The sequence below is a fragment of the Aotus nancymaae genome, unplaced genomic scaffold (genome assembly GCF_030222135.1).
Source record: "Aotus nancymaae isolate 86718 unplaced genomic scaffold, 86718_ANA_hifiasm-v0.15.2.pri h1tg000077l, whole genome shotgun sequence".
In the NCBI taxonomy this organism is placed as follows: Eukaryota; Metazoa; Chordata; class Mammalia; order Primates; family Aotidae; genus Aotus; species Aotus nancymaae.
Window position 1 is genome coordinate 13,140,533 of NW_026988492.1, and position 24,097 is coordinate 13,164,629.

At 38.8% G+C, this 24,097-nt stretch overlaps 1 protein-coding gene across 14 annotated transcripts in view; it reads right to left on the reverse strand.

Moving 5' to 3' along the window:
• The window catches only part of MLLT10 (MLLT10 histone lysine methyltransferase DOT1L cofactor), a 227,379-nt gene that overhangs the window by 126,394 nt on the left and 76,888 nt on the right, over nucleotides 1-24,097 (reverse strand). For 10 of the 14 annotated variants that reach the window (XM_021666314.2, XM_064368365.1, XM_021666331.2 and 7 more), the window contains 3 exons: nucleotides 4,590-4,693; nucleotides 2,148-2,241; nucleotides 38-133 (listed from right to left, as the gene is read on the reverse strand). In XM_021666314.2, coding sequence (XP_021521989.1) covers nucleotides 38-133; nucleotides 2,148-2,241; nucleotides 4,590-4,693 — 294 coding nt within the window. The remainder of the gene's footprint in view (nucleotides 1-37; nucleotides 134-2,147; nucleotides 2,242-4,589; nucleotides 4,694-24,097) is intronic. The other 4 variants (XM_064368366.1, XM_064368369.1, XM_064368370.1 and 1 more) reach the window with 2 other exon arrangements.

The following is a 24,097-nucleotide window of genomic DNA, read 5'->3' on the forward strand; positions in this document are numbered from 1 at the left end:
GATGTGTTACAAATTTAGCAACAATAAATCCACTTACTTTTTTCTCCTTCTCATGATGTTTATCCTGAGAGTGAGAGGAAGAATCACTTAAACTCTGATCATATGACCTATTAGATCCCCGTTTGCTCTTTTTCTAAAAAAGAAAATATATATACATATATGTATATGTATATAAAACATTTTATAAGAATCTTTTTATTAGGCTTAAACCAATTCAACTTTGAAGTATTTTTAATGTCTACTGAAACTTTTAAAAGTCTATTTCAATCTATATAATCCAGTTTAGACACCATTGATACATTATCCACTGCATTATAAAAGAAAATCTAAACATTAATGCCATATTTTTGTAAATTAATTAAAATATGTGAAAATAGATTACCTATTTTCAAATAAGCTACTGTATATTTTCAATATCAGCTTAAAAATAAAGTTTTAACCCAAAGAGAAAATGCCATATTAAAAAAGGGTGCCGAGACTAGAAGAATAGACAGGCAAATATTTGAAGTGTTACTTTATGCCGCTAGGAAAAGCAAGAAGCCTTTTAATTTTATACCTTCAGTATTAAGGTATACAGTTTTCTAAAAATTTATCACTGCAGTTCAATAAGAAAAAAATTAATTCCTCCGCATTATATTTGATAGAGCAAATAACAAAAAAAATTTTTTTTTTAATTAAAGGAAATGTCAGTATTAGACTCATGCATTTTCAAAGCATTACTAAAAAGCATCACACATTTTGTTTAAACACTTGCACTATTGCATAATTAAACATGAAGGTGAGAGTTATTTGAGGTGTTTAAAAGTTGGTGGTACCATATCTAATTGGTATAAACTAGATAAAAATGACTATAAAAAAGTTCAAATTCCATGCAAATGTAGTTTATACACTCTTATTAAATCATTAAACATTTTTCCCAACTACCAAATGGGATAACATCATGTCTATAATTAGCAACAAGAAAATTCTATTTACACAAACTTAAAAATCTATTTTTTATTATGTTATTTATATCATCTCTTATTTAGAAAATGAAGATTTCAATTATGCTTATTACACCAAGAAAAATTTTCAATTTTATAGTCTCAAAATTTTTGTTGGTCATGAAAATAAATCAAAGTGTTCAGCATCAAAAGATATATAGATACATACTCTTAAGTAATTCATATATAAGAACCAGAATATTGGAGGCCTGAGCTCCCCATTTCATAAGACAGGGGCCACTCATAGTATTTATTTTAAAAAGAAATTGCCTCATTCACAAGGGAAAGATAATAATTTTAAAATCAGACAATAAAAGAAAAATAAAGAACCCTTAAACTTTCAGTGCATAAATATCTACCATTAAAAAAGAATGAGAAATAGACACTTGGGACATCAAAGACATACTAATCCTTCAAAGGAACAAGGACACAAACATGTAACAGCCAATCAAATGTTACTAACTCAATCACTATGATCCTGTGTGACAGCAAACAGTAACCAAATCTAAAGAATTCCCAAAGCTGCATTTAAATATCTTTTTCTGAAGGTTTTTAAGCAAGTTAAAAAACAGGCTTACTTCAGTTTTGCTACTTCGCAGTAAATAAAAATGAAAATAAATAATGGTCAATAGTAATCAAGCAGAAAGATGAGAAACAAAGTGATAATCACAAAATGTATAATCGGTGCCAAAAATCAAATTAACTAAATGTATACCAACCTTCACTATCAATATTAATAACAATTACATATATATATGTAAATATATGACACAAAGTTTCGTTCTTGTTGCCCAGGCTGGAGTGCGATGGTGCAATCTTGGCTCTCCGCAACCTCCGCCTCCAGGGTTCAAGCAATTCTCCTGCCTCAGCCTCCTGAGTAGCTGGGATTACAGGCGTGAGCCACTATGCCCAGCCTAATATTTATCCTAAATGAGAGTACTTTAGAATATTCACCTTTACAAATAAATTGAAGCAAGGCAAAATCTTTTAAAATTACTATTAATAGATCTTTTTACTTCCAATAAAGAACATGCTAAACTAACAATCGCAAGCCAAAAACTGAAGGAAAAAGGAATTGTTATATGCTTTTTCTTAATAAAACAGTGTCTTTCTATTGTCAAGACTAATCATTATCATTTCATTGAATCCAAGACAAATTCTTACCAGCTTACTAAAATGGTATTTACAGTAGCCACAGTATTGGACATTATCGGCACCATTACCTTCTTCTTCACAAAGCAGTCCAGCAAACTGAGCACTGAAAATAAAAGGCAAGTATATTTATTGATATACTAAAACCACAGTACCTGTATATATAAGCAAATAAAATTTACTTTCAAGCATTCATATTCCAAGAAAATATATCTCCTAAGAAAAAAATTGGAAAATTAAAAAGCTTTATTCTAGCTGTGACCAAATATATTTCACCCCAACCTGCAACTGATCTTTTTTTAAAGTTATATTTACGGCTTAAAACAAACTCTTCATACATCTCTATTAGGATGAAGATGTATACAAGGTTTTATGTCACCAAATAGATAAAAAGATACATTCTCTTCCCCTCAACCTTACCCCATCAGTTCACACTTCATTCTACTTTTTCAGTCTGTCATAGGTACAAATGGAAAGGCCATGCCTCTAAAGGGCTAAAGTAATGGTATTTAGCCCATGGATGCAGATTACATAACCTTACAAGGAAAACATGCATTCACTCAAGACGAAATCTGCAACTCTAAGTGCTTTAAGTCACAGCACAATGAGCAAGATAACCATAAATTGTGTTTTTCAGTCAAAAGCGATGGAAGAAATGAAAATGAAACCTAAAGTTACAACAGTCTTTTTTTTTTTTTTTTTTCTTTTTTTTGAGACAGGGTGTCATTCTGTCACCCAGGCTGGAGTGCAGTGGTGCAATGAAAGCTCACTGAAGCCTTTACCTCTTAGGCTCAGGCAATCCTCCCACCTCAGCCTCCCAAATAGCTGGGACTACAGGAGTACACCATCACACCTGGCTAATTTTGTTTTTAGTAGAGATGAGGTGTCTTCCTATGTTGCCCAGGCTGCTTTATAACTCCTGGACTCAAGCAATCCTCCCACCTTGACCTCCTTAAGTGCTGGGATTACAGGCATAGCCCCTGCACCCAGCTAATATTCATTTTTATTTTTTATTTTTTGAGATGGAGTCCCATTCTGTAGCCCAGGCCGGAGTACAGTGATGCAATCTCAGCTCACTGCAACCTCAGCCTCCAGGGCTCAAGCGATTCTCCCACAGCCTCCCGAGTAGCTGGGACAGGTGCACTCTACCATGCCTGGCTAATTATTTTGCATTTTTAGTAAAGATGAGGTTTCACCATGTTACCCAGGGTGGTGGTTTTGAACTCTGGAGCTCAGGCGGTCCACCCACCTCTGCCTCCCAAAGTGCTAGGATTATAGGCATGAGCCACTGCACCCAGCATATTCATTTTTAAAAACTTTGTAATCATCATCTTTTCAATTTGACTTTTCACACTTTAACATTCCAAAATTATATTAGTATACAGATCTCATATCCCAAAAACTACTTTCATCTTTGAGAAATTTGGTACAGCCATTACGAGAATTTATAAAAGTCAAAAGCCGTTTTCCATTTCACAATAGTAGTATAAAACAGATTTCATATAATCAAGCACTAAAAACTCAGGAAATGAGCATGCACCTATACTTGGCAGCGAGGCACAGACTGATTCTTAAAATTAGTAAGTGCACAGATTATTCCCAAACATTTTGTTTGGAACTGTTGCCTATTATATAAAGTATATTGTTATAAATAATTTTTGATCCTGAAATTTTGTGGCCGAAAGAATATCTTTTTTTTTTTTTTTTGAGACAGAGTCTAGCTCTGTCACCCAGGCTGGAGTGCAGTGGTGCAATCTCGGCTCACTGCAACCTCCGCCTCCCAGGTTCAAACAATTCTCTCGCCTCAGCTTCCCGAGTAGCTGGGATTACAGTCACGCACCACTACATCCAGCTAACTTTTGTACTTTCAGTAGAGACAGGGTTTCGCCATGTTGGCGGGGCTGGTCTGGAATGCCTGAACATAGGTGATCCACACGCCTCAGCCTCCCAAAGTGCTGAGATTACAGGTATGAGCCACTGCACCTCGCCTGAAAGAATATCTTAAGTAAATTTTTGAGAAGTCGCCAGTGTAATACTGAGAATGACAGTGGTCACACTACTTCTTACTTGAGACACAGAAGGTACAGAGGTACTATCATTCATTGTATCCTTACTAATATTTCAGACACTACACTAAGTTTACCTAGATTAGCTCACTTAATCATAATAACAAATCAAAGAGTAAGCAATCAATACCAAAATGTTAAACAAGATGAAACTGAAGCTTATAGAGAATAGAACATCAGAACCAGGGTCCACTTATTGCAAAATTACCCTAGTAAATACATTCAGTTATAAGAATTATCTTGTTACAAAGGAGTAAATGTGAATATAGAAAGTATCCCAATAAAATTTACCATAATTGATGTTTGAGTATCCTAACTCTTTAACTTATGATTGTTATGCAAGGTATTTGCCAAGTTCAGTTCTGTGCAACAATGGAAACATCCTTACCATGTTACATGGAAAGCCTGTCGACATCCATGTTTATTACATGTCATGCAAGCACCAGTGGCTGCTTTGCTTTCTCTTCCTTGTTCATCACAAATGTAGCAAGTCTTGGGGTAAAAAAACAAAAATAAAACAAAAATCATACATGTTCTAAACATGAATCAAAATTATATAGTTATCTTCAGAAATGAAGATCAGGTCTACTAACTAACCTACCTTAACTGAAAATATGAATTCATTTTTGAACAATAATCTAATTTTTGCAAATAATACAAACAGGAAAATATAAACAAAGACATACAAATAGTCCCATTAAAAATTTCACTAAGGCATTATCTTCATCAGTTTCAAAAACTTTGCAAGGAAGGAAGACTCTTCCCAGGCACTGAGGCCAGGGGGCCACAACACAATCTACCATACCTTTTCTTCCCAACACCTTGTCATCAAAACTGATTCTTGTAACAAGGGTGTAAAATCAATATTTATCTTTCCCCTATGCAGGAAATAATCATATCTAAGAGAGTCAGAAATAGGGTGTTGGAAGCTAAAAGACAAAGAATAGCCCCCCATGAAGGAGCAAGGCTTAGGTCATTCATTTCAACTGTCTGTGAGGAATTCTATGCGGGTAGACTGTCATTCATCCCCACCAAGCTGACAAGTGTGGCCTATAGAAGAAGATACTTCAGCTAAGTAGGTCAGAAATGCCCAAGAGATACAAAGCCAATGAACACCTCCAGAAATTTTGACTGACATCTTCCATTTCCCAGGTGCAAATAACTAACAGGCAATACAAACTTTTCACAGCTCAAAAATCATGGCTGATCATTTGACAAAAGACTAACTTGCAAAAATGATAATCTATAAGTGTCAGTGTATAATGAATAAAATCAGCAGACTGCAAGCTGAGGATACAAAAAGGTATATCTAACTACATATAATCAAGTGATACATGTCAAAAAAGAAACTAATTTATATACAACAATAAAGTATAACCTAGCCCAACTTCAATATGACCACATGGTTTCATTCACTCTGCACTGTGGTGCCAAATAACAACCATGCAACAATATTTACAAGGACACAGTTTAAATAAAAAAAAAAGAAACTTAATTATCTAACTAGGTACATAATTTCAACTCCTCTATTGAAAAACTAGGATTCAGACTCAACTGAATTACAAACATCATTTTACACCTCTAAAAAGTAAAATCCTAAATAACAACAAAACCTATCTAGCCACACTGAATAAAAGTATTTCTAAGTACCAGTTACAATGAAAGAATTTAGCTTGCATTTTCGCCTACAAATGATAAAAAAAAAAAAAAAATCTGAAAACAGAGCACACTGAAACAATAACATGGCAAAAATCAGGGAAAATATGCAAAAGAGGCGGTCAGGTGCAGTGGCTCATATAGACTGCCATCCTCACAACAAGCCAAGAATCCTGGGGCCCTATCATCCCTGCGCCAGCTTTTAGTAGAGTGCAAAGTTCCATATTAGGAGAAACAAACTGACAAAATAAGAAGCTGTCGTAGCCTTCTCTTCTCTCAATACACTCTTATAAAGCAAGAATCTCTCTTCAGAAGAGAATACTCATGCCATCACCAGTTCCAGAGCAGCAGGACAGAAGGTATACACTTATGGGGACTTTAAGAACCAAAGAATTCAGCAGTTCTGCCTGAGAAGACAGACTCTGTTTTTAACAGGCTTAGAGTTCATGCTTAAGGATGTTGTCAAAAATAATGGAGAACTGGCTGGGAGCAGTGGCTCAGGCCTGTAATCCCAGCACTTTGGGAGGCTGAGGTGGGTGGATCACCTGAGGTCAAGAGTTCAAGACCAACCTGACCAACATGGAGAAATCCCCTCTCCACTAAAAATACAAAAATTGGCAGGGCATGGTGGCACACACCCAGCTACTCAAGAGGCTGAGACAGGAGAATCGCTTGAACCCGGAGGTTGCACTGAGCTGAGATTGTGCCATTGCACTCCAGCCTGGGCAAAAAGAGCAAAACTCCATCTCAAAAAAAAAAAAGAATTCCACATTGTGTGTGTGTGTGCGCGTGTGTCTGTGTGTGTGTGTGTCTCAAAACATCACACTGTACTCTGCAAACATATACAATTATGATTTGTCAAACAAAAATAAGAAAAAAAAGAAAACTAACAGAGTACCTGAATCCTATTTTCCAGTATACTCACTACAATTTAAGTAAAGTCAGAGGGAAAAAACTAAACAATGGAGACTTGTTAGCAATTATGACAAGAATGATAGTTACAAGGAGAAACAATTACAACAGCTGAACAGCCAGAAGATTAACAGAGTGAACTAGAGAAAAACAGAAGAAGAACCCTCCTGGTATCACACTCATCCCTGGGGTTCTACAATGTTGTGCACATGAACTAGGTTGCACCCAATGGGAAGAAATTGTATCAGGATTTGTGACCAACTAAAAGCATTCCTCACGCCAAATACAAATGCAACAATCAATAAAGCTCAAGGGGCTATAGTACAACCTCTGATCAAAAACTGGCTGAAAAATTAGTTACTCGGACCCAGGAACAATTCCTAAAAAGTCAAACTTCAAAGTAAAATCACATTCATAGCTGGTGGTCAAAGACAAGCTCAACTGTATACCCTCTACAAAATGACTGGAAAATAACCTCTGATATCTTTGGAAAATATTCTCTAAGCAACATATACCTCCAAAAGGAAAGGGTGAAAATGCAACTGGCTAAGGAGTTAAGTACAGTAAGTGATTTATGTGGCCCCAAAGTATGGGAATCCTAGGAAGTCAAACTAAAAAAAAAGGGGGACTGGTGGGGTAAGGTGGGTCCTACATTTGTTTGAGCAGGGCCATCTGATGTTGTACACCACTGAAAAAATAGACTTCAGAAAATCAGTCTGGCAAAGTGATTAAACAAATAAACTACTAAACAAAAACAGTAAGACACATAGGGAGAATGAGAATCATTATCCAGGGGGGCTATATTACCTAAATCAGGGCTTCAACAAAAAATTTAAAAATAAAAAACACACAAAGGAGAAAGGAGCAGGAAGAGAAACTGCCTTTGAGTGTGCCCAGATGTTGGACTTAGGAGACAAAGACCTCAAACAATGTAACAAAGTAGCTATGATAACACAATGAAACAGGATTGGGACAAAGCTATAATAAAGAATTAACACCTAGGCTGGGTAGGGTGGCTCACGCCTGTAATCCCAGCATTGTGAGAGGCTGAGGCGGCCCGATAACCTGAGGTCAGGAGTTCTAGATGTGGTTCTACTAAAAATACAAAATTAGCTGGGCATGGTAGCATACGGCTGTAGTCCCAGCTACTCCAGAGGCTGAGACAGGAGAATTACTTGAACCCAGGAGGCAGAGGTTGCAGTGAGCCAAGATCTTGCCACTGCACTCCAGCCTAGGTGACAGAGCAAGGCTCCATCTCAAAATAAATAAATTAATTAAATTAAAAGAATTAACACTAGACAGTAACTCAATAGGAAGAAATGAAGATACACCAAAATGGTAAATGGGAAAACACACACATATAAACTCTTTAAAAGGCATAAGATTTTATAAAGCAGTAAGTTTAACAACATATTATTGAGTTTTTAACATATATAATGTTTATTATAACAGCAAAAAGGGGAAGAGGGCAATAAAGCTTTACAGGAGAAAACTGCTTTCTGCAAGTCTTTTTGCTGGTGGAAAGTCCTGTCTGAGTGTTGATAGCTTCTGACTCACTGAGATGGTGGTTATGGCACCATCTTTCTTTCTTTTCCTTCCTTCCTTTATTTTTTCCTTTTTTCTTTTTTCCCCCAGTAAAGACAAGGTCTTGCTATGTTGCCCAGGCTGGTCTCAAACTCCCGGCTTCAAGCAATCCTACTGTCTCCCAAAGGGATGAGACTAAAAGTGTGAACTACTATGCCCAGCCATTTTTTAAAATAACAATGAAGTTGGCTACAATTGACTCTTCCTTTCACAAAATATTGCTCTGTAGCATGCACTGCTGTTTGATATCATTTTACCTACAGTAAAACTTTCTTAAAATTGAGGTCAATTCTCTCAAAGCTTGCTGATGCTTTATCAATTAAGTATAGCGCATATTTTATATCCTTCATTGTCATTTCAACAATGTTTACAGCATCTTCCCCAGAAATAGATTCCATCTCAAGAAACCACTTTCCTTGTTCATCTATGAGAAGATACTTATTAATTCAAGCAATTCAGTCACATCTTCAGCCTCCACTTCTAATTCTAGCTCTCTTGCTATTGCCACTACATCTGCAGTTACCTCCTCCATCAAAGTCTTCAATCCTTCAGTCATCCATGAAGGACAGAATCAACTTCTTTCAAACTCCCATTAATGTTGATATTTTGACCTCCTCCCATAAATCACAAATGTTCTTAATGGTACCTAGAATGGTGAATTCTTACCAGAAGATTTTCAATGTACTTTGCTTGGATCCATCAGAGGAATCACCCTCTATATAGCAGCCATAGCCTTTTGAAATCTATTTCTTAAATAGTAAGACTTTTGCGTCAAATAGACTCCTAGATCCACAGACTGCCAGATGGATGTTGTGTTAGCAGGCATGAAAAGAACACTCATTTTCTCGTACATCCTCATCAGAGCTCCTACGTGACTACGTGCATTGTCAGAGGGTCACTAATTGGCCTACATTCAATATTGTTTTGTCTTAGGGATTAGGGAGGCCTGAGGAGAGTAGAGTAGAAAGAGATGAGGGAACAGCCAGCTGGTACAGCAGTCAGAACACATACATTTATTAACTTCACCTGATAGTAACATCAAAGGTCACTGATTATACATAAATGCAACAGATACAATAAAGAAAATGTGTGAAATATTATATAAGAATTAACAAAAAGGGACACAGAGTCACTAAGTGAGCACACACTATTGAAAAAATGAAACAGATAGACTTGTTCGCTCCAGCGTTGCCACAAACCTTCAATTTGGTATAAAAGAAAAAAAAGAACATGTAATTCCTGTGAAGCACAATAAAAAGGAGTCCAGTAAAATGAGATAAGCTTAAGAAAAAAAAAGATATGCTTATAAATCTTACTAAAATTAATCTAGCAAGTTAAGATAAAGATAGTAAGCCCTACAACAACCACTAAGAAAATAACCCAGGAAAAATCATTTCAAAAATCATAGGCCGGGCGAGGTGGCTAATCCCAGCACTTTGGGAGGCCAAGACAGAAACCTGAGGGTTGGGAGTTCGAGACCAGCCTGATCAACATGGAGAAACCCAGTCTCTACTAAAAATACAAAATTACCCGAGTGTGCTGGTGCCTGTGATTCCAGCTACACAGGAGACTGAAGCAGGAGAATTGCTTGAACCTGGGAGGTGGAGGCTTCGGTGAACCAAGATCACGCCACTGCACTCCAGCCTGAGCAAAAAGAGTGAAACTCCGTCTCAAAAAAAACAAAAGCTGGGCGCAGTGGCTCACGCCTGTAATCCCAACACTTTGGGAGGCCAAGGCAGGTGGATCACATGAGGTTGGGAGTTTGAGGCCACCCTGACCAACATGGAGAAACCCTATCTCTACTAAAAATACAAAATTAGCCAGGTATGGTGGCGTATGCCTGTAATCCCAGCTACTCAGGAGGCTAAGGAAGGAGAATCACTTGCACCCAGGAGGCAGAGGTTGCAGTGAGCCGAGACTGGGCAACAAGAGTGAAACTCCAGCCTGGGCAACAAGAGTGAAACTCAGTCTCAAAAAAAAAAAAAGATTTATAAAGTGGGCCAGGCCAGTGCGCCAAACACCTGTTAACTCCCAGCACTTCGGAAGACTGAAACAGGAGGACAGCTTGAGCCCAGGAGTTTGACACCAGCCTGGGCAACATAGCCAGTCACTACAAAAAATTAAAAACTTAGTGTACTGTGTGGCCTGATGATTTTTCCCAATTGTAGGCTAATGTAAGTGTTCTGAGCATGTTTAAGGTAGGCTAGGCTAAGCCAAGATGTTGCCTAGGCTGCAGGAAGTGGTGCAATAATCACACATTAAAGCCTCAAACTCCTGGGCTCAAATAATCCTCCTGCCTTATCAGAATATAAGCCCATGATAACTCAAGAAGCATCTGTACTTAAGATTAAAAAGGTAGTACTGAAAAAAAAAAAAACATACACAGCAACTAAGAAAGAAAATTAAAAAGGGCAGGCTGCCAACCCAGGACTAAGGAGTAAGGCCATGTCAATGGGCCTAGAGAACAGAGTATCAAGCCACAGAGAACTATTTTCAAGTCTCAAAACTGAATGGAATTCGCCCTGCAGACTAACAAACCTGCTTTAAAATCCTTTTTTTCTTCCACCTTCTCTCTTTTGGAAAAGGAATGCTTCTCCTCCACCTGTCCCACCACTGCATCTCAGAAATAAGTAAATTGTTTTCCAGGTATCAAAGGTTTAGAAATAGACTTTTTTTTAAGACAGAGTCTCACTCTTGCCACCCAGGCTGGAGTGCAATGGCATAATCTCGGCTCATGGTAACCTCCGCATCCCAGGTTCAAGCAATTCTCCTGTCTCAGCCTCCCGAGTAGCTGGGACTACAGGCGCACACTACCATGTCCGGCTAATTTTTATACTTTTAGTAGAGACAGGATTTCACCGTGTTGGCCAGGCTGGTCTCAAACTCCTGACTTCAGGTATCCTGCCCACCTTGGCCTCCCAAAGTGCTGAGATCACAGGTGTGAGCCACCATGCCCAGCAGAGATAGAAATTTTGCTTTAGGATTGACCAAAGTCTTACCCATCGCCAATTCAGATGATTCAGAAGATGAGATTTGAGACTTTCTAAGCTTATTATATTCAGGTAAGATGTGAGACTTACTTACAGAGTTTACATCAAAATGGACTAACACTTCTGGGAGATATGGGATACAGCACATCTATTTTATATGTGGAAAAAATTTTTTGGGGGCCACAAGGCAGACTGCTATGTGGTTGAATTGTGGTCCCCAAGAAATGTATATGAAGTCCTTAACCCCTAGTTCTTAGAGAGTAACTTTATTTGGAAAAAGGATCATTGCAAATGTAATTATGATGAGGTCATGAGGAAGTAGGGCAGGCCCCTAATCAAATATGACTAATCTCCTAATAAGAAGATGGCCATATGGAGACAGAGACAAAGGAAGAATGGAATGTGAAGACAGAAAAGATTAGGGGTGATTTAAAAAAAAAAAAAACAACCATTGACATCCATCACCAGAAGCTAGGAGGCATGGAACAGATTTCTCTTAAGAGTTCTCAAAAGGATCCAACCCAGTTGATACCTTGATTTCAGACTTGTGGTCTGCTGAATTGTGAGAAGAAATTTCTGCTGCTTTAAGCCACCCAGTTTGTGATATTTTGTTACAGCAGCCCTAGGAAACTACTACAAGGGGTGTATGAAAAATTGGCTATGAGCTGGTAATGTTTTAGAATTGGTTGATGAAGGTATGCAGGGTATTTGTTGTATTATTGTTTATTGTTTTATATATTTGACAATTTCAGAAATAAATTCTTAATAAACCAAAGAATGTTATAAGTATAAAACATATTAACGCTTTAAAAGCAGAAACAAAAATTAGAAAACACTGGAATAAAATTGGAAATAAGCCCCCAAAGCTGTTCTTTACATCAGGCATAAAAGAAATTGATCAAGGCCAGAACAGTGGCTCATGCCTGTAATCCCCGCACTTTCGGAGGCCAAGGTGAGCAAATCACCTTGGCCTTGAGATCAGGAGTTTGAGACTAGCCTGGCCAACATGGTGAAATCCCATCTCTACTGAAAAAACAAATTAGCTAAGCATGGTGGTGGACACCTATAATCCCAGCTACTCAGGAGAGAGGAGGCCGAGACAGAAGAATGGCTTGAACCCGGGAGGCAGAGGTTGCAGTGAGCCAGGATCGTACCATTGCACTCCAGCCTGGGCAACAGAGTGAGACTCTGTTCCCATGCCCCCTCCCCCAAAAAAAAACTGGTCAAGAGTTCAGATAAAGGAAAAAACTCCATTTAAATGTTTATGTGAAGAAACCATAATGGATTACATGTCACAAAAACAGTTTCAAAAAATTAAAACCAATTTGTAAAATTAATCATCACAGTTATTTATATTCTCTTACAAATGATCTATGTGCCACATAAGACACATTAATCTAGTAGTCTACTTCACGCAGACTTTTTGCAGCTAATATGCATTCCTTTATGTCTTCATCACTATGGGGAAGAGTTGGTACATACAAAAGGTTCTTGCCATATCCCTATAAAAAGATTATCAAGGGCCAGGCGCGGTGGCTCAAGCCTGTAATCCCAGCACTTTGGGAGGCCGAGGCGGGTGGATCACGAGGTAAGAGATCAAGACCATCCTGGTCAACATGGTGAAACCCCGTCTCTACTAAAAATACAAAAAATTAGCTGGGCATAGTGGCACGTGCCTGTAATCCCAGATATTCCGGAGGCTGAGGCAGGAGAATTGCCTGAACCCAGGAGGCGGAGGTTGCGGTGAGCCGAGATTGCGCCATTGCACTCCAGCCTGGGTAACAAGAGTGAAACTCCGTCTCAAAAAAAAAAAAAAAAAGATTATCAAATGGTGTGTTATCTGGGAATTTAAATAGTCACAATTCCAGGATTCATCAATATTATCAATTTTCAAAGAAAAATAAATGTGACCTATAATGGGGAAGCCAGCCAGGGGTAGGGGAGAAAAAGGTGTATCCTGGAACTTTGTAGCTGAAAAAGAAATTACCAGCAGCAGCAGCCTGATCAAAATTACAACTTCTTGCTATATGTTCTGCTTCAAATCTCTATTTTATGGTTTTCTATTACATGGCCTTATTGAACATTACTGTTTGGGATGAAATCTTATTATCCTAATTTCAGACCCAAATATATCCTTATTATTTGCCTTTAGATGCCTTATTCTCTTCTATCTAGCATCTCAGATCATCCTTATAATTACAAATACAGATATATTTACATGACTCTATTAAAAAATCTTCCTTTTAAAAGACTACTTTTGTAAGCAATCTGCCTCCCAACTACATAACCTCTCTACATTTCCATACTCTCCCTGAACCTGCAATTTTTTTTTTTTTTTTTTTTTTTGGAAAGGTCGTCTCACTCTGTCACCCACGTTGGAATGCAGTGGCATAATCTTGGCTTGCTGCAACCTACATCTCCCGGGCTCAAGTGATACTCTCACCTCAGCCTCCCAACTAGCTGGGACCCCAGGTGCACACCACCTCACACAACTAATTTCTGTATGTTTTGTGGAGATGGAGTTTCACCTCGTTGCCCAGGCTGGTTTCAGACTCCTGAGCTCAAGTAATCCTCCCACCTTAGCCCAAGTAATCCTCCCATCTTAGCCTCCCAAAGTGTTGGGATTACAGGCGTGAGCCACTGCACCTGGCCACACCTGCACATCTCAAGGTAACCTTGCCATTTCCCTTTCTAGCAAATTAATAAATTTTGACTTGCACTCAACATAAATTTATCTAAGAAAAAATTTTTCTTGACAGAACAGAATGCCTAATCCAGCAGTATGGAAGATGACTGTGAAGAACCTCCATGGTGCAGTATCAGTGTGAGGCAGAGACAGCCTGCTGCAATATGTTGTAGGACTCTTCCAATGGTTTTGAGAAAACAAACCTCTGCTAACATCCACATTAAGCAATCCTAACCATTTTGTTAACCAAAAAAGAACAGACCCCTGCAGCCTGGGTGACAGAGCAAGACTTGGCCTCAATTAAAAAACAGACTTGTGTATTATGACAGACACAAAAAATTAATTTCTTACAATCTTTTACATGTTTAGTGCCACCATTATTGTTTTTAGTGCTACTGGTTTACACTTTATGAAAACTGCACTTTTCCCCTTAAAATGAACTTGACAATAAACAGTGTCATTTTCACCTTCCATGTGACTGAAAACTGCAAAGGTTGTATTATAAGGCAAAAAGCCTTGTATGTTTCATTTACAATATGTAGATGATATCATTAGATTTTAGCCACCTATGGAGAATAAGTAAGAATAAGGGTTGCAGTTAGCACAGTGTGTCAACTTCCTGGAACTTCACTGAATGCACATTAAATGTCAGCTGGTATAATCTAAAACTTGAAAATTCTAGGCTGGGCATGGTGGCTCATGCGTATAACCCCAGTGCTTTGGGAAGACACTTGAGGCCAGAGGATCAAGACCGGCCTGGGCAACATAGTAAGACTTCGTCTCTACAAAATAAAAAAAATTAGCTTGGCAAGTGGTGCACCCATGTAGTCCTAGCTACTTAGGAGGCTGAGGCAGGAGATCACTTGAGCACAGAAGTCAAAGGCTGCAGTGACCTATGATCATGCCACTGTACCACAGCCCAGGCCAAGACCCTGTCTCTTAAATAATAAAAAATTTTTAAAGAATTTCAGATTTGAAGAAAAGAGGTATGAAGAAGACAATACTGTCTTAAATACATATATATATACCATGTGGCTGGGCATGGTGGCTCATGCCTGCAATCACATCACTTTGGAAGGCTGAGATGGGAGGATCGCCTGAGGCCAGGAGTTCAATATCAGCCTGGGCAACACAGCAAAACCCCATCTCTATTCTGTAAAAATGTTTACAACTTATAATTTAAAAATTAATTATAAATTAATTATAAATATATACACCAAAAAAAAAAGTCTTCAAAAATACTGAAGTCAGGTACAGTAGCACACTTGTAATCCCAGTACTTTGGGAGGTCGAGGCAAGCAGATCTCTGAGGCTAGAAGTTCAAGACCAGCCTGGTCAATGTGGTGACACCCTATCTCTACTAAAAATACAAAAATTAGCCAGGCATGGTGGCACACACCTGTAATCCCAGCTACACAGGAGGCTGAGGCACAAGAATCACTTGGACCCAGGAAGCAGAGGTTGCAGTGAGCTGAGATCGCACCACTATAATCTAGCCTGGGCAACAGAGTAAGACTGTCTCAAACAAAACAAAACAAAACAAAAGGAAATCCTTATCATTACTGGGAGGCAGTTCGTGGGTCATGGGTTTTTCAACAATCCTCCAGAGAACTTATACAAAATTATTTTATATTTTTGAAGAGTATATTATTCTGGGAAAAAATACTTAAGTTTTGTCAGAATCCTGAAGATCAAAAAAAGGCTAAGAACAACTAGTTTAGAAAAATCTGACATGCATTCAAAGTTATGTCTCCCTGGCAACCAGATACACTTTGCTACTCACAGTATTAAAGTCAAACAACTCACACAAATCACAATTTTTTCAATTTTGTGCAAAATGATGCCAAGCTGAAATACAGACTCATAATTTGTGCTCTAATTGAAACATACTAGTGTCATACAATGAAAAGAAAGAAGTCCCAACATGCCATTATCCTTGGATCTGTTTCTTACAAAGTCATCAACTGACCTTAAAAAAAAAAAAATTCCTCAAACAGCAACAACAACAAAAAAACAAAAACAAAAACAACAAAAATTCCTCAAACAGTTGCCCCCAAAAATATTCCTTGTGAATTATTTAATACACTTTTAATTTATTGCAAATAATTAAGACAGAAATTCTCAATAGGTTTCTGCCAAACACTATTTTATCATTAAAATTAATGATTTAAGCAAGTGAAAAAAGAAAAGAGATTAACAAATCAGCATATGTGATTTGGCATATACATTAGTAATAGCCTATGGGCTTTTTTTTTTTAACAGTAGTTTATAACATTTACAGGACATGAAGTTAAAGATGACACACTTCAGAGCACCTGAACAACCCATCCCTCTTTTCTAGACATTAGCATCTATGCTCGATTTCTAATAATGAAATGGTGCCGAGGTACTCACGTTTGTCTAAGTGAAAATAGCTTCTAAATCCAGGTGCTTACACCAGAATTGCTATCCTGGAAATTTAGGACTGACACATTGAGTCAGCTACCTGTAGGGTAACCTGTAGAATCACGGATTTCTCAAATTTAACCTTTTTTTGACACCATGTTGCCCAGCAATGTAACCTCTCCTTGAGTTTTTGTAAAATCTCCTAATCAATTTCTTATCAGATTATGTTATATAAATACCTATCATGCAGAGTACTCCAGAAGCCAAATGAACATTAAAAAAAAAAAAAAAAAAAAACCTGAGATAGGGCCAGGCATAGTGGCTGGCTGTAATCCCAGAATTTTGGGAGGCTGAGGTAGAAGGATCACTTGAGATCAGGAGTTCAAAACCAGCCTGGCTATATAGCAAGATGCTGTCTCTCTACCAATACTTTTTTTAAAAAAAACTGGGTGTGGAGGTGGCACCTGTACTCCTAGCTACTTAAGAGGCTGAAGTGGGAGGACTGATTGCTTGAGCCCGGAGTTTGAGGCTATCGTGAGCCATAACTGTCCACTGCACTCCAGCCTGAGGTGACAGAAACTCTGTCTCTAAATAAATAAATAAATAAATACTACAAAACGAAGAGCACTGAGATAGGCAATGTTGGTAAGTGAGATTATAGATTTTAATCCCATGAAAAATTTTAAGTTAGCTACTATACACTGCCATTTCCAAAAGTTTAGATTGGAATACTGCCTTTGGTAGCTAAGAGAAAAGAAATAACAATGAGGGAAATTATAGTGCCATTCTTCCACAGTCCTTATAAAATAAATAGGCCTTTGAGTCTTGGAATTGTTGAGAGTAAGAGAGCAGTAATATATGAACTTGACGAGCACAAAAGACAAAAAGAGGCAGGCATGGCGGCTCACGCTTGTAATTCCAACAGATTAGGAGGCCAAGGCAGGAGGGTTGTTTGAATCCAGGAATTCAAGGCCAGCCTCGACAACATAGTGAGAGCCCATCTGTACAAAAAATAAAAACAAAAGTAGCCAAACAAGATGGTGCATGCCTACAGTCCCAGCTACTCAGGAGGCTGAGGTGGGAGGATCACTTAAGGGTAGGAGGTTGAAGTTACAGTGAGCTGTAATTGCACCACTGCACTCCAGCCTGGTCAACAGTGAGACCATGTCGGATAAAAAGAAGGAGGGGAGGAGAGACCACAAGGAACATATACAATGAAAAACAGTTTACTATTCCTGAGAAAAAGAGAAACAATACCAAGTATAAGAGAATGTGTAACTAGGGTCGGGGAGAGGGGGCTGGAGAGAGAACACACGAAGACAACACAGAGAAGCCAAATAGGAAATTTCAAAATGAGAAAACAGCTGAGGTATCAAAAAGAGCAAAAGATTTTTTTTTTACATATAGAACGGCAAGATTCTGCTTTTCAAAATGATTTAGTTCTCCAGAAAAGAAAAATGAACTTAAGCACTCATCTAAGTAACTATTATAAAGTGCCAAGCAAAAATAAACATTTATTAGATATAGACAAATGCAAATACATTCAATGCTTTTGTAAAAATGTGAATATTTGGGGGCCTTATTATCATCTTGTTAATATATGCCAGTGAACAACTTGTAGACACAAGACTTGCTTTACAAACAGAGTAATACGTTCCACAAACATAAGCCAGGAATTTAAAACTTAATTTCTATCTCTTCGTTCTAAGAAATGTTTCAGTTAACTCAGAGAGAGAGAGAGAGAGAGAGAGAGAGAGAGAGAGAGAGAGAGAGGATTTTATCTCAGGTGGTGGTGAGGGCCTAGTACTTATCTTCTTGAAATGGGAAACACATTCTAATATTTCTTCCTCCCTCTTCTCTGTCACATTAAACTGATCACTAGGCTGGTCAGCTGAAGCTCTTACAGGTTACCCGAATGTCTCTATCCCATTGTTCCTACTATTTCAGATCCTCATTAGTACCTCTGGGATACTGTCATAGTCTAAACAGATTCTAGGTCTCTTGTCTTTTCTACCTTCCGTCTCCCAATCCTCCTTCCCCTGATCCATTAGAATGATAGACCTGAGCATATCCTTTCTGAACATAAAAACCCTTCAATAGTGGTAAACTTTAGGCTCCTTAACATGATGTATGAGGTACTTGAACATCTGACCCATGACAGTCTCTCTCAGCATTCTGCCTAGCACATTCAGGGTCCTAACAATACTACCCTTCTCCTTGCTACCATCCCCAATCCCTACCCCTGCTCACCATCCTCCTTGTTATTTCCCACTTCAGAGCTTTTGCTTCCTCAATCTGTAAAATCAACAGCCACTCATATGTTCCTTTCTTTCTCTTCCCTTCACAGTCAACACCTGGAGGTTTCTTACTCTTAAGAAAAATTGCAACCTTTTCTAAGATACCTCCTCCCTATTTCCTCAGTCCTGTTAAAGGTTAGGTGGACATTCACTGTACCTCGAAAATCCTTGCACATATTACTCTTTAACAATCACGGATTTATCCACCATACAGACATGGTACATATAAGAGGACATGCCACAAATGAGGACAAGATGAATGGGCAGATAGATAAAATGTTTAACTTCTCTATTTACCTGAAACCTCATTTTTGGGAGTCCTAAAAGCCATAAAGAATATTTAGTGCTTTCAAAAATATCTTTTACTTGGCCAGGCACAGTGGCTTACACCTGTAATCTCAGCACTTTGAGAGGCCAAGGCTGCTGGAACCCTTGAGGTCAGGAGTTCAAGACCATCCTGGCCAATGTGCTGAAACCCCATCTCTACTAAAAACACAAAAATGAGCCGGGCATGGTGGTGCACGCCTATAATCCCAGCTACTTGGGAGGATGAGGCATGACGAGAATCGCTTGAAGGAGGCAGAGAGGGTGCAGTGAGCTGAGATCATACCATTGCAATCCAACCTGAGTGATGGAGTGAGACTCTGTCTCAAAGGAAAAAAAAAAAATTAGCTGGGCATATTGGTGGATGCCTGTAATCCCAGCTACTCAGGAGGCTGAGGCAGGAGAATCACTTAAACCTGGGAGGTGGAGGTAGCAGTGAGCCGAGAGCTCAGCACTGAACTCTAGCCTATGCAACAAAGCGAGACTCCATCTCAAAAAAAAAAAAAAACTTTTACACAGACGCTACATATACTGATAAAAACTTAATTGCTATACAGTACTATTACTTTTGGCAAAAAATAAGGGAGAGTCAGGTCAGCAACTTACAAGACTTCCATGAGGATTAACCTTACAATTAGATGACATCATGCTTTTTAATGGTTTTGTTTCTTTAGCCTATGATCATCCTTCCTACACTTATAAACACTCTTCAGGGCCATCCAATAAAGGAAGACTATTTTAAAAGCTATATATACATATACATATGATATATTCATCATCTGCTAACTACTCTCTATGGAAAATGTAGCTTTCTAAAATGAATGCTTCCTTGACTCTGAAGAATACAAGTTTCTACCCCAGAAAAGAAAAGTTCATAAATCCCTTTGTTGCCACAATCTTCACATTTCTGAAAACTTTTAACAAAAGTAATTTTAACAAAAGGCAATTTTAACAAAACATGTCAGTGAAATGATGAGTTAATGCATGTAACAGAAGAAAATATTAGCAGTCAAAAATATAAAAAAAGGATCCAACTATTTAAATTGTACTAAAAACTGGGCCACTAGCCAGGGGTGCTGGCTCACAACTGTAATCCCAGCACTGTGAGAGGCTGAGGTAAAAGGATCCCTTGAGACCAGGAGCTGGAGACCACTCAGGGCAAAACAGGGAGATCCTGTCTCTATAAAATATAATTAGGCCGGGCGTGCTGGCTCACACCTCTAATCCCAGAACTTTGAGAGGTGGCCAAGGTAGGTAGATCACTTGAGGCCAGGAGTCCGAGCCCACCCTGGCAAATGTGGCAGAAACCTGTCTCTACTAAAAAAACAAAAAAATTAGCTGTAATCTCAGCTACTTGGGAGGCTGAGGCACAAAAATTGCTTAAACCAAGGAGGTAGAGGTTGCAGTGAGCTAAGAGTGCACCACTGCACTCCAGCCTGGGTGACAGAGCAAGACTCTGTCTCAAAAAAACCAACCAATCAACTAACCAAACAAACAACAAATAAATAAATAAAAGGAAGTTAAACTATAAGAACACAAAGGCATCAGAATGATACACAATGAACTTTGGGGACTCAAGGGAAAGGATGGGAATGGGGTGAGAGAAGACTATACACTGGGCACAGTGTACACTGCTCCGGTGATGGATACACCAAAATCTCAGAAATCACCACTAAAGAACTTAGTCATGTAACCAAACACCATGTGTTCCCCAAAAACCTATTGAATAAATAAATAAATAAATAAACATTTTTAAAACTGGCCATTTTATATTTTAATGACATGTAGAAAATTTAAAAGGTCAATAACAGTAAATTATCTGCTATTTAGATCTACCAGGAATATAAAGATATACTGGGAAACTTTTTTCCTAGTACTCACAAATTTTCATTTTTTTCTAAATGCCACAATGTTCCAGCCACACAGGATTATTTCTTATTCTCTGAACATGCCTACCACCTCTTCCCTTTGCACCGGCTATGCTAGGTTATGTCTTTTTCTCTGTCTGGCATTTTTATTTGATCCTTTTCTTCACAGGTCAAATGCCTAATTATTCTGTAAAGCCCTAGAAGCTCTTTGTATGCCTTACTCAATTCCTGAGGCAAGAATAATCCCTCCTTTCATTATTTTCCTATAATAATCCATTCAGCCTTATTATTATGTAATATATATTTTAATTTTCATATTTATTTACTTGTCTTCCTACTTTACTTAAGGAGAGGAAACTCTCTATTTTATTTATCCTTGAATTCCTGGTGTCTAACACAATGCTTGATATAAAGTAGGTCCATAGGAAATGCCCAGTAAATAAATATTCCCAAACTTATCCTTTATTACCTACCATTCATTAAGGGCTGATGTCTTCAAACCTGTTTTCCAATCATTCCTGTGATTTCAGAATTGCATGCCCCATATTAGGCATAAAGAACATATATGAACAAAATATTATTATTAACTTTATTTTTTTGAGACAGGGTCTCACTCTGTTACCCAGGCTGGAGTACAGTCGTGCAACCATAGTTCACTGCAGCTTTGACCTCCCAGGCTTAAGTGATCCTCCCACCTCAGCCTCTCAAGTAGTTGGGAAGGACTACCAGCGAGCACCACCATGCCCAACTAATTGTTTTTCTTTTTTGCAGAGGCGGGTCTCAGAATGTTGCCCAGGCTTGTCTGGTATTACTGGGATCAAGCAATCCTCCCACTTCAACCTCCCAAAGTACTGGAATTACAGGTGTGAGCCACTGCGCCCAATTCATTAACTTTTCTTTTTTGTTTCTTTGCTTCCTGTTCTTTTTTGAGACAGGGTCTTGCTCTGTGGCCCAGGCTGGGGTGCAGGGACACAATCATGGTTCACTGTAGCCTTGACCTCCTGGGCTCAAAGGATCCTCCCACCTCAGCCTCTTGAGTAGCTGAGACTACAGACAAATGTGCCCCCCCACACCTGGCTAAATTTTTTCTTTTTTGTAGAGATGGGGTCTCACTTGTTGTCCAGGCTGGTCTCAATGTCCAGACTGGTCTCAAACTTCGGGCTCAAGTGATACTCCTGCCTGGGCATTCCAAAGTGCTAGGACTATAGGCATGAGCCACTGAGCCTGGCCCCATTATTAACTTTTTGTTTGAGACGGAGTTTCGCTCTGTTGCCAGGCTGGAGTGCAGTGGCGCAATCTCAGCTCACTGCAACCTCCACCTCCTGGATTCAAGCGATTCTCCTGCCTCAGCCTTGAAAGTAGCTGGGACTACAGGCACATGCCACCAAGCCCAGCTAATTTGTATTTTTTTAGTAAAGACAGGGTTTTGCCATGTTTGTCAGGAACGGTCTCAATCTCTTGACCTCGTGATCCGCCCACCTCAGACTCCCAAAGTGCTGGGACTAGACGTAAGCCACCGTGCCCAGCCCCATTATTAACATTTTAAGATGACAGACTTTAACCTTAAGTAGAACAAAACAAATCGTCAACAACAAAAAATCCAACAAATGTAAAGCAATCACATATAAGAAAAGCTATAAAAAAGAAAGAAATAGGAAGAAGGGAAGAAAAAGTAAACTTGATAAACAGACACACCATGTTTCTGGAAGGGAAGATTCAATATTGTAAAAATATATTCATCCTGAAAACAGTATTTCACTGTAACTCTAATATAATCTAAATTGTGCTTTTATTAGTCCTAATGTTCATCTAGAAAAATAAGTACATGACAATATTTGTCTTACCATGTACTAAAATGTATATAAAGCTGTAATAATTTAATACAGTGTGGTACCAGGATAAAAATAGACACACCAATGGAACACATAAAAAGTCCAGAAACATACTTAAGTATACTCAATAATTTAGTAATAATTCAAACAATATTCCAATAATATTTCAAATCACAATGGAAAACACAGATTATTCAGCATAGTGTTGAAAAAGCTGACTAACCAGGTGGAAAGGGAAAGTTGGGCACATATCTTACCATATTCTAAAATTCTAGGCTAAAAAAATTTTAACTAAATTCCTTATTTGTTCTACCCTCTCTCCTTTCCCCCCTTTTTTTTTTGAGATGGAGTCTCACTCTTTTGCCAGGCTGGAGTGCAGTGGCACGATCTTGGCTCACTGCAGCCTCTGCCTCCTGGGTTCAAGGGATTCTCCTGCCTCCCTCAGACTCCTGAGTAGCTGGGATTGCAGGCGCATGCCACCATGCCCAGCTAATTTTTGTATTTTTAGTAGAGACAGGATTTCACAATGTTGGCCAGGATGGTCTTGATCTCATGACCTCTTGATCCACCAGCCTCAGTCTCCCAAAGTGCTGGGATTACAGGCGTGAGCCACCACGCCCTGACCCCTCTCTCCTTTTCTACTTCAACACTTTAGTCTCAAACCCATGAGATAGGGCTGAGCATGGTGGCTCATGCCTGTAATCCTAGCACTTTGGGAAGCCAGGGTGGGCAGATCACTTCAGCTCAGGAGTACAGGAATAGCCTGGGCAACATGATGAAACCTTGACTCTACAAAAAATATTTAAAAATTAGCCAGGTGTGATGGGTGTAGCTGTAGTCCCACCTACTTGGAGGGCTGAAGTAGAAGGACTGCTTGAGCCCAAGAGGTCAAGGCTGTAGTAAGCCAAACCTTCACCACTGCACTACAGCCTGGGTGACAAAGTGAGACCCTGTCTCAAAAAAAAAAAGCATGAGGTGGGTTCAAGCATAGTAATTATCCATGCTGGGGAGGAGGGGGCAGTCCAATACAAGTATAATAGCCTGAGTAAGGTTGGCTCCCCTAGGGGTTTGGGGATAGGGGTGGGGACAATCTCAGAGCAAGGTGAAAAGATCAACCAAAATGGAAGTAGTAAACTGAAGCTGAGTATCAAATCCCAAGAAGAGTGAAAAGGACTTGCACGCAGGAAAGCAGCAGCAATCCTGAACTGGGTTAGGATAGCATCTGTGTTAGATGGAGGCAGCAACAGAAGGTATGTCAAAACAGGACAAATTGATCCAATAGGTAAACTATTAAAAATAGTGAGAGTCAGGGTTTCTATCTGAGATGAGAATCATAAATATGGGGGAAAAAATTAAAATGAA